Below are 12,500 nucleotides of genomic sequence, written 5' to 3' on the forward strand. Positions count from 1 at the left end.
GGGATGCAAAAAGATAAGTTTGACTTTTATGAAGCTATGTTACAATATTCCAGGGATGATTTGGGGATTAGGTTGACTTTTTAGTAAGGGTTGTTTTTTCTATTTCGTTGAAGTAATCAGTCTGGGAATATACACACGCACAAATATTGCTGAGGAAGTTTTAAGGTTGTAGATTCTCTCTCTCTCTCTCTCTCTCTCTCTCTCTCTCTCTCTCTCTCTCTCTCTCTCTCTCTCCTATACTAATTAATCATCAGTTATCTTCGGTGGATGTGATATAGGCCTATACAGCGTATATATGTATGTATGTATGTATACACACACACACATATTATATATATATATATATATATAATATATATATATATATATGTGTGTGTCTGTGTGTTTGTATGTATATATTCATACATATATATATATATATATATATATATATATATATATATATATATATATATATATATAGAGAGAGAGAGAGAGAGAGAGAGAGAGAGAGAGAGAGAGAGAGAGAGAGAGAGAGATTATCTTTATCAGTTCAAGTAATTATCCGTGAAATTTTACCCCTGTTTCATTCATGCTCTTAACCCCCAACGCAAAAATAAAAGGTATTTCCCAAAATTATATATCAATTATGTCCTATAATTTAGGGAGAAAATAATCACAGATAATTTGTAGGTACGGAAGTTTGTCATTTCGAAATTCATAATTTACCAGCAGGTAAATCTGCTAAAAGAATTGAATAAAAATGGTGTTATTTGGTTTAGTTACATGATTTTTTTTAATTATTCCCAATTCTTGTCGATTTTCGTTTGTGATTTAAATAAAAATTTTCTATTGAAAGTTTTTTTTTTAAACTTTTTTTTCCAATGTCTTTTTGAGGAACACGGTTTTATCATAGTGTTTCACATACAGATCTTATTTCATAAAGAATTACGGCCTTACATTTTTATTACGTATGAAGACATTAAGGATTCTCCAAACGATAATTTACTTTACATAATTTCGATATCATAAATTGCTGTCTAACCTTCAACAACTACACTGCAAAAACTTAAATCGTACGAAATGTACGCGAAAACGGAGTATCAGTCCAGTAATTTAGAGGGCTTTTGTACACATTGGACGTCTCACTCAGAATGTAACTAAATAAGACACTAAGATAAAGTCGCAGATCAGAAAACCAATATAATACAAGCGAACCTCCCGCTGCAGCGATTAGCTATGAACACTTCCATATTTGTCATGAAATGGAAAACTCCCATTCATGATTTCCGGGGAACCACTATCGATTTTCTTGACATGTTTGTCTCCTGTTATCTCTCTCTCTCTCTCTCTCTCTCTCTCTCTCTCTCTCCTCTCTCTCTCTCTCTGAAGACATTTTTCCCTTCACAACGCACTGTCTTCCAATACATATCAAAAGGAAGTTATTATTAAAAGAATATAATTTTTATCACATATTGCACAAGACTGGGCTCTTACAAACGTCCTTCACCCAGGATTTGAAGAGAACGATGGCTTGGGAAAATATTAAAAACTGAAAGCTTGATTTCAATTCATTGTTTTCCAAACTTTATGCTCCGAGGCGAAGTGAACAGAATTAACTCATATTTCAAAGGCACTGGCAGTTTTGGTTTTCCCTCCTTTGAATACATCCAACAATAATGATGATAAATGATATTTCACACTTCAGGATAACTTCTACTTTTCCCCTATTTTCCCTACTACACTTATCGACTCCCTCGCATCTTCTTACTCGAAATAATCCTCTTTGGTCTATTTCACTTCCTTCTTACACTTCTCACCGTTCCCAACTCACTTCTCATCCCCTTCCAGTTACCTAAAGGCGTGTGCTTTCCTGGAAAACTTATCCGAGAGAGAGAGAGAGAGAGAGAGAGAGAGAGAGAGAGAGAGAGAGAGAGAGAGAGAGAGAGAGAGAGAGCGGGGGGGGGGGGGTTTTAAGATGCTATTACAACTCCGTTTTATATCCTAATTTAACTTATTTCGCAGCATTTTCCGAACTCCCCACCAGCTCATTTACATAAAATATTTACATGCAAAGCGAAAAATGGGGCAGAGTTGTCGCTGCTTTTGGCGAGATTTAAGTGAATGTTCAAACTGACACGTGTGGATGGCGGGAGGAGGAGGAGGAGGAGGAGGAGGAGGAGGAGGAGGAGGAGGAGGAGGAGGAGGAGGAGGAGGAATGTCAGAAGGAAAAGGGAGGAGCAGAGGAAGATAATGTTTGTGTGAGAATAAGATTGACGGAAAGCTTGAGATTAGCTGGAGTCCTGTTCAAGAGAGAAAGTACAGATACAAGAGAACAAAAACAAGTGAAACATTGTAATGAGGATACGGTAATAGTTTACAACACCACACTCTCCATTTACTCCAAAATAATGCAATCCTGCAGTTCTCATATTCTTGCACAGTAATTAGTTGGTTATCTAAATTCTGGGAAAGCAATAATTAGCAAGATATGTTGAGGAAGGGGGAAGGGGTTATAAAAAGAAAATAGCTCGGTTTCCTCACCAAACGACTTGGAACTGACATGTCAACAAAGTCAACAAAACAGAATTCGTGATGCCAGCGTACATTTGATATACTGTATATTCAAAATATACTTAATAAAAAATTGAGTGATTACTCGAAAGTGTCACTATTTGTACATTGCATATTTTATGGACACCTCTGAGTAATTAATCCATTTTCAATTAAGCATATATTGAATATACAGTAAATTAAATGCACGCTGGCATCACGGACTTCTGTTTCGTTGACTTTGTTGATATGTCAGTTCCATGTCGTTTGGTGAGGAAATCGAACTATTTTCTTTTTATAACCCCTTCCCCCTTCCTCAACATATCTTGCTATTTATTGCTTTCCCATAATTTAAATAACCACCTAATTACTGTGCAAGAATATGAGAACTGCAGGATTGCATTATTTTGGGAGTAAACGGAGAGCGTGATGTTGTAAACTATTACCGTGGATACGTATAAGGAGATTCAAGTTTGTGAAGATTGAAAATTAGAAAATATACTGACGACAATATAAAGAAAATAAAAAATAGGAGAAAAATCTTTAACTCTGGAATGATAAAACAAAGCATGAATTTTTAAGGGGATAAGAGAGAAGTACTTCTAGAATGGAAGAATTGGAGTAAACGTTTAGATTGGTTTCACTAAGGAAGAAAAAGGGTTGGAGGAAGATTATACAAATGTGGTAAAGGGTCACTTAATAACCAGATAATGCAACTCAAAAAGACAGAATAGAGAACCATTGATGGACGGGTAACACGGGTAACTGGCCAGCTCTAAAGAAAACAAGAAAATAGATGAGAAAAAAGGAAAATGGACAATTAATGGGAAATTTAAAAAACTAAATAAATATTCACAAGATTTTTAAAGATAGTTATTAAAAGTTATCTTTTAAAGGTAGACCCCTAGCACCATCCGGCTACCAGCCATCTAATATAATCCATGAAATCATACAAAAATGTCTCCATATTGAATAGTTCGATGAATTTTTACTTTTGTCTTCCAACTTATGAATTCTCTGTTTTCCTCCATTTTTTCTAATTTCTATGTAAGTTTCCTTCGTCAATAAATCTTCCCATACAGGGCTCTTGTTTCTTTTAGGCAAGATCTGGCTAGATCAAGAAACAGGGTTGCCCTTCCAAATGTCTTTATCATGAAATAAGAAGAAAAAGAAAAAGGTGTTGTGGTGGCCTATTGGATACATCCCTGCCTAGCGATTGGCAGGCTGGGGTTCGAGTCCCGCTCAAACTCGATAGTTTTCAGTAGTCACCAGCAGCCATTGCCTGGTCCTAGAGGGCTTGGGCGCTGATCATATGTAGATTATACTGTATATGGTCAGTCTCTAGGGCTTTGCCCGACTAGCTAGGCCATTGTCACTGTCTCTTGCCTCTGCCATTCATGAACGGCCTTTAAACTTTTAAAGAAGATAAAATAAGGGAGTATGATGAACGTTTAGAAAAAGAAATGTAAGGACAATAGAGGAAGGAAGAGAGATAATTTGTAAGAAGAATGCAGAGAAAAAAAAATTGTGAAATTTTTAACGGTACTTTAAGTGAAAACTCTGGCACTTACTAGGCTAATTAGAATATATAATTACCAGCATTCATACTGTGAATATAAAGGGATGCTTTTCATCTCCTGCAGTCACGCTTTCATAACAAAATATGTAAGGGAAACAACACCAATGAATAATAGACATTTTTCAGTTTAAAAGATTATATAAACATGGAGAGAAATCCCTTCCTGCGGGCTGATTTTGATATTGAAAATGAAAATTTGATTAAAATAAACATAACGAGATTTTATTCAGTGATTGGCTTTGAACTAAAAATATCAAACGAAGGAGGGTTTAGCCAGGCAATTCTTCGGAACAAAGGAATCAATCTGAATCTTCTAAAAGATACTCAGAATACCTTTCTGCTAATTCGCTTCGAGAGATTTATTCTATATCGTATCTGGCAATCCACTCTCGTTTTCCAGTATATTTCATCTTTTGGATGATTAAATATCACCAATTTCTTTATAATAATACTTTTCTATAGAAAAATACAACACTAATACGAAACATTATTGTCATTTTCATCCAATCACTTTGATGGAAAAAACAAATAAACTCGAGGATTTATGTATAAGGTCAGTATAGAAGAAGACTATTAAGTCTTATAAACGAACTAATAAGATTGTAGCTTAGCCACTGATAAAAATAATAACAACAATAACAATAATATGTGTATTAATGAATACACATAAATATACTTGTACACACACATACACACACAAATTTATATATATATATATATATATATATATATATATATATATATATATATATATATATATATATATATATATATATATATATTTATATATATATATATATATATATATATATATATATATATATATATATATATATATATATAGATATATATATATTTATGTTTATATACACACACTATATATACACCAAATTTACACATTTGAATATTTGTCCTACGTTCATGGGGCTTCATTTTTGGTCAACCAGCGTGAGCACCCTGAAATCAGCAACATGCAACAGGACATTCCTGCATAGTGGGTAATGGAAATTCAATAGTAAGAGCTTCAGCAAGTTACTTTTGTGTTGCTCTTGAATATCTAAGCAGTAAACTTAGTTTTGTACATACTTAAATATTAGGAAGAAGCTTTTTGGGCTTTGAATATTATAAAAAAAAAGCGAAAGATTTTCCGGAAATTGTTGCATTAATGCCCTTAAGTGTTTTAATTAAAATAACCGAAGAATGATAATTGCCCATAAGTGTTTTAATTAAAATAACCGAAGAATGATAATTGCCCATAAGTGTTTTAATTAAAATAACCGAAGAATGATAAATGCCCATAAGTGTTTTAATTAAAATAACCGAAGAATGATAATTGCCCATAAGCGTTTTAATTAAAATAACCGAAGAATGATAATTGCCTATAAGTGTTTTAATTAAAATAACCGAAGAATGATAATTGCCCATAAGTATTTTAATTAAAATAACCGAAGAATGATCATTGCCCATAAGTGTTTTAATTAAAATAACCGAAGAATGATAATTGCCCATAAGTGTTTTAATTAAAATAACCGAAGAATGATAATAAAAGTGTAATACAAGGAGACCCAAAAGAAATGTCTTATGAGACAAAATGTTATGAGAACGAAGAGCAAGCACTTTAGGAGATTTGAAAACTTTAACTAACAAAAACACAGAAGGTTCTATGATACGCCAAATATGAGTACTAGAAGCTGCTGATGTAATATTAAACGTTCCCTCACAAAACATCAAAATATTTGCACTATATTTACCACTGAACCTAAACTTTGATCTTCTAGGATGCACAGTGAAGGTTTCCTTCACAATAGTAACGTCAAAAATTTGATTGTTTACGAACACCATCACATAACAATTGCTAATAATACCGTGACATGCAACGTAAACGTTAGACACTTTCATCCAAGGTCAGAGCAATTGATTCGAGTCATTTTAACTCTACTGGCTCTGCTTTTAAAGCGTAATAACCTAATCATTATATCCTAAAGAGTTCCAGTCACATATAACCAATTTCATAATCAAGGATACTGCTGTTATAACCATTCCACTCAAGTTCAAACAATTCCTTCGTTTTAATTTAGAACAATAGAATTACTTATTGAAAGTATTATAAATTATCCAAATTATCTTTTCTGGCAATGCCCCATTTTCCGGAGGTTGCATGTTAAGTATTACCTAATCCATTAAAAGTACGAAGAGGTGAAGCTACAGCATTACAACTCATACTACTTCACTTCAAGAGAAGAAAACATTACTACAGGTATTTAATGACACATGATTCACTCACGCACTCACGTAAAAACTCACACAGTCGCAAATGAGTAGTCGGAATTTTATGATGATGGCTTCACCGCCATCATCGATAAACTGGACTGACGTCTATGTTTACGACCCCGCCATCGTTTCCAGCAGCAACTGGAACCAGAGCGTTTGGACAGCGTACAGCAGCAGCATTATTTCGAAGGAGAGACAAATCATTTTGGGATCGTTTGCCGCAACAGGAAGGCCCGAAAATGTTCACACCCGCCGGGCCATACTTCACTCCCACGTGCCACCGGTATTGTCGGGAAACAGCTAATAAATAAGGACGCTGTTTACACAAACGACCGCAAGAAAGTTTCGGCCACGGCTGTTTTAATGGCACCTGGAAATTCATGGGGCGAAATTGATGTACAGTCGCGAGAAAGCGCGGAATTGAATTAAACTATACTTTCGGTCGATGGAATGAAACTACTTTCGTAATTGAAAGAAACTACTTTAGGAATTGAATAAAATTACTTTCGGTCAATGACATGAAACTACTTTCGTAATTGAATGAAGCTACTTTATGAATTGAATGAAATTACTTTCAGTCGATGGAATGAAATTACCTACAGAATTGAATGTAACTACTCCCAGTCGATGCAATGAAACTACTTTCAGTCGATGGAATGAAACTACTTCCGGGATTGAATGAATCTTTTTTTGGAATTAAATGAAACTACTTTCGGCGTTCAATGTAACTACTTTCAGTCAATGGAATTAATAGAGGCGTGGCTAATCTGGATTAAATGTGGATGAATACCAAGTTTCAGTCCGTGTAAAAATATTCATTTAATCGCATACAACAAACTAGATTTAATTCTATGATGCAATTAATTTAACTATAAACTGGCCTCACATCAAACGTGATCATCAATACCATCAAAGGAATTACAGGATACGTTTTAATTTAGAAAATTAAAAAATATAATTAATTTGGAAAAAAAATCATAGTTATTGAGATATGTAATAAAGAACTGTTCAGAGAGAGAGAGAGAGAGAGAGAGAGAGAGAGAGAGAGAGAGAGAGAGAGAGAGAGAGAGAGAGATGAGATTTTGTTCTCTCATAGATAATAGTTAAAAGCTTAAAAACAATAAAACCTATAGAAATAATTATCAAAGTTTTCGTAGTAGTTAATATTCTAATCATCATAATCATATCCTAATCATCCTCATCACTATAAAAATAATGGTATTCTGCGTACATGCGTATTTAAGAGCACAACCAGTACACTATAACCAATTTAAATATACAGTTGATTTTTTAATGCCATTAACTTAACGGAAAACCATTAAACCCCAACAGATATTAATCCGATATATATATATATATATATATATATATATATATATATATATATATATATATATATATATATATATATATATATATACAAACACACACACACACACACACACACACACACACATATATATATATATATATATATATATATATATATATATATATATATATATATATATATATATATATATATATAAACTTATACAAGATACAGGACATCTATTTAATCTATTTATGATAGTATCCTTAACAAGGAAAAAGAGATTAAATGATAAATGAAATTAATATAGTCTGCCAAGTGAAATGGCACTGATGTAATTTGTTCTCATCAACTTGTACCTTAGGAGGCAAATTATAACAAAATTCTCCTATCGCAAGGTTTCAACATAATTTAACAAAAATAGAACCTTATCTAGGAGTTTTTACTTAAGCATGACGTTAGTCTTCCGGTTATTTTCTTTATTCGCTTTCCAAAATTCAGCAGAACCTACCTTGCATCGATGCCGAGGAGCTCTCCAAGATTTGGGTTCCAGTGCTTACGCCGTCTCCTGTTCTTTAGGCTGATGGTCTCGACCTTCAGTGCCGCCTCATGGAGGTCTGTGTAAGGATCTGGCGGGACGGTGGGCGTGGCTTTGGGCTCATCGCGCTCGTTGGTAGCACCAACGCCCAAGAGCGACTCGGCAGCCGCCTGCTGGGCGTGGGCTGGATCTTCGTTTCCAGCGCTGTGTTGAGCCGAAGCAGCGGCTGCTAAGGAAGCCTCTCGCGACCCATTACTGGTCTTCTGGAGGTGCCTCTGGTGGAAGGCGTACTGGACGCGGGCGTGGGCTGGGGTGCGGGGTTTCTCTCCTGACGAGAGGCGGGTCTCGACGTCCAGAACGAGTACCACCGTCAGGAGGACGAGCCCCGTCATGACAGCGATCACAACGCGTTCTTTAAGCTTCATTTTGAACATTGACTGATAATGTTATAAAAGGAAAATGATTTTATGCTCCAAAAGCACTCACGGGATTGAAAGGAATAATAACCTCTTGGGGCATCGATTCTAGTTGGAGAGGAACTAGATATTCACTTCATCATGAAAAGGGAAGGAACAGAAAGAAAGGGAAAGTGAAAAGGGGGAAAATAAATTGAGAATCTTAAGTTCTCATTCCTCAAAACACTAAATGACGGTTGTCTAAAATAGTCATCATTGAATACGCATTTGGGAAGCGGGGAATGGTTGTTCGGATGACCTTGCTTTACGATGGAAATGGATCCAGCTACTTTTTTAGGAATAAACAATTTGTAAAATTATTCCTCGGTAAATTGAAGGCGGAAGCGGGTAATCTACTCCTGATTCCAGTGTCATCAGATTGAGTTATTTCACCACCGGTTTTCTAAACCAGACCTGAAAAAGAAAAAAAAATGCAATATTAGAAGCAGGCACAAATATTTCAAATTGTACATAAAAATGATATGAACAGGGGGTAATTTAACATAAAATATGACTATCTAATCTACCTAAATTGCACATTTTACTACATAATATTTCATAAAATACGACTGGCATACTTTATAGGCAATTAAGATATGTGAATTTAGTTATGCAACCTAGGACATAAAAAAACAAGAAAAAAGACACAAGTGGTTTCCACTGTACAAACATAAGCGTTAAAATAATATATGCACACACAACCACAGTCACAGCTGTTCGTGGGAGGTTTTCTTGCCTCACCAAAGGTTCAATATGTAGTATAGACCGTAGGTCAAGAGTGGGGGGTTGTAAACAGAGGGGGGGGGGGGGGTCGGGGGAGTGCAAGGTGTTAGCATCCTCATCCAAATGGCGCTTGGTGAGAATTAAAAGGTTACAATCTTCTGTAGACAGCCTTTTCAAAGAACAATGCATTTGGTGAATTAATATATTATTTTTAAGTATAAAACTGTTTCCTTTAACATGGGGAGGAGGAACGAAGTGCGATAAAACAGGTAAGGATATGATAAGAAAAATAAAACAAAACAAGAAAAAAAAAAAAAACCCACAACTAAGAGGAACTAAAAGAAGAACAAGATCTGCAAGAGTGAATAATGAGAACAAGGTTTTACGAAGACGTCGAGGCGAAGCAATCAACTTCCAAGGACAGTCCTGGAAGATATTGCATTTCCAAATCAAACCTAATGAGATTTGCATAAAAGACAATATTCATTCACTTTCAGTAATTATGACAACGATATGTCAGTTGAATTTAAAAGTAGGTTTCTTAGCAGTCATTGCTGTCTCTATTGATCCTGAGAATATGTCATTTCTCATTTACTCATTTACACTCAATTTATTTCAAGTTGAGCTCAGCGAATAAAAAAGAATACACATACGCATGAAAATAAAAAGAAACAAACACACATATATAAATACCACACACACACACGCACACACACACATACACACACACACACACACACACACACACACACATATATATATATATATATATATATATATATATATATATATATATATATATATATATATACACATACATACACACACACGACAACAACAACAAAATGCAGTCATTTCTAGTCTACTACATGACAAAGGCCTCAGAAATGTCAATTTGACCAGTTTTCATCACGACACTGGTCAGTGCGGACTGGTGATGGTGGAGGATTTTCGTCTGATCGCTTACGGCAAACAAACCTAGTATATGTGGCCCAGACTAGAACAGATTTGCTGATCATGCCGATACATAAATCCTTTCACCAAGTCATAAGTATCCTCACTCGGAAATGGATGGATATATATATATATATATATATATATATATATATATATATATATATATATATATATATCTATATATAGATATATATATATATAGATATATATATATATATATATATATATATATATATATATATATATATAGATCTATATATAGATCTATATATATATATATATATATATATATATATATATATATATATATATATATATATCTATATATAGATATATATATATATATATATATATATATATATATATATATATATATATATATATATATATATATATACTACTACTACTTCAACTGGGTCTCTTTCCTCTTCTTCTTCTTCTTCTTCGTTTTGACTCTTTTGATCCTTCTCTGGGGCCCTGAGGTGCCGATGGCGTAAGTGTATGCCATTAGACCCAAGATTGCCATTAAGGCTTAAGCAGTCTCTCAGTCGCGGCATAACACATTAAATGAATACCTTTGGAGACTTCCTCCTCCTCCTCCTCCTCCATACTTCTAAAACCAGTACCTAGTGGTGATCGGATAATCATTCCAGAATTACAGTGATATTTTTTTTTCTTTTTTTTTTTTTTATTAAAGCCTTTCCTTGGATATCACACTGAAGTTATCCGGATGAATGTCAGCTTAATTCTACCTGCAGAACTTGCAACTTGATATTTCGAGAAAGGGTGAGAGTATGATTACAGTTAAAAATAAAATAAAATCAAGAAAATTGATAGAAATATATTGCAGTTTTGTACATCTTGATATCGTTCAAGCAGTAAAGAATCAGTATATACACTTTCCCTTTCATATTTATCATAAATAAATCAGATTTAGAAAACATGAGAGAAAAATTGAATTCAGGTTTATATTTAGACGTTTACCCTTGAGCTTTTAAAACACAAATTTTAGAAATTAGGCTGTGCTCTGAAGAAATAAAAATAATAGTGAAAATAAAAAAAATCACTGAATCATCTTTGAGAATGCCTAACGTTTTCATTTAATTAATTCAGCAAGGTATATGCAAATGGAAAAAAGGAAATTTCTTTAACAAATAAATCAACAGATGAATATATAGGCAAACAAATAAATCAATTGATAAATATGTAGGCATACAAATAAATCAACAGATAAATATATAGGCAAACAAATAAATCAACAGATAAATATATAGGCAAACAAATAAATAAACTGATAAATGTATAAATATATAGATATAGACAAATGTATAAACTAGCGTACGCGATCCATCAAAATGAAGACTAAATATTTAGATAGATCTGCACAAACAAGCATCCACTTATTCTTCTACAGGAGGGACAGGGAGACTCAGCGAGACCGGAAGGACATATATATTCATATGATTATATATATACCCAGACACTTACTATTATATAAGGGTTATTTATACATACATACATACACACACACACACACACACACACACACATATATATATATATATATATATATATATATATATATATATATATATATATATATATATATATATAGTGACAACAAAAATGCTTACCGATGTCACTAATACAATGCACACTAATATATCATGGGATAAGAACACTATTGATAAAAAAATTCAATTTCACATATCACACATTTATACATTAATAGCTAATACGGAGGTCATACCCGCACAACAAGTGCAAATTGTCAAAAGAAACGTTCATTGGGCTCACATCTATACCACCAAAAAAAATTATAAATACATTAAAAATATATATCCTAGAAAATAACCCATTAATATCTATCAACAAACTTTCAAAACATTTCTTGATTAAAGAAACCCCTACACACCCAATCAGACATACACGTAATTGCCATAAAAGGCACAAAGCAGAAAAAAATGTTAGGACTCCATAGATAATTCAAATAACACTGTAAAAGCGAAATGCATCTCAATTTCAAAGGTAGCATCCATTCCCTCACACACGCGTTGTGTACAGCATGATCATTACTCATATTCTATCGAGCAAAAAGCACCGTATCGGATTCTCATCTTCCGGTGAAAGTAA

At 33.6% G+C, this 12,500-nt stretch overlaps 1 protein-coding gene across 5 annotated transcripts in view; it reads right to left on the minus strand.

The window, feature by feature from the left end:
* The window catches only part of LOC137641609 (extracellular serine/threonine protein CG31145-like), a 745,874-nt gene that overhangs the window by 486,854 nt on the left and 246,520 nt on the right, over positions 1-12,500 (minus strand). For 2 of the 5 annotated variants that reach the window (XM_068374331.1, XM_068374332.1), the window contains exon 2: positions 8,206-9,101. The exons of the other annotated variants lie outside the window; for them this stretch is intronic. In XM_068374331.1, the coding sequence (XP_068230432.1) occupies positions 8,206-8,666 (461 nt within the window). In that variant the 5' untranslated portion in view covers positions 8,667-9,101. The remainder of the gene's footprint in view (positions 1-8,205; positions 9,102-12,500) is intronic. 5 annotated transcript variants of the gene reach the window in all.

This window comes from Palaemon carinicauda, chromosome 5, assembly GCF_036898095.1.
Source record: "Palaemon carinicauda isolate YSFRI2023 chromosome 5, ASM3689809v2, whole genome shotgun sequence".
NCBI classification, from domain to species: domain Eukaryota; kingdom Metazoa; phylum Arthropoda; class Malacostraca; order Decapoda; family Palaemonidae; genus Palaemon; species Palaemon carinicauda.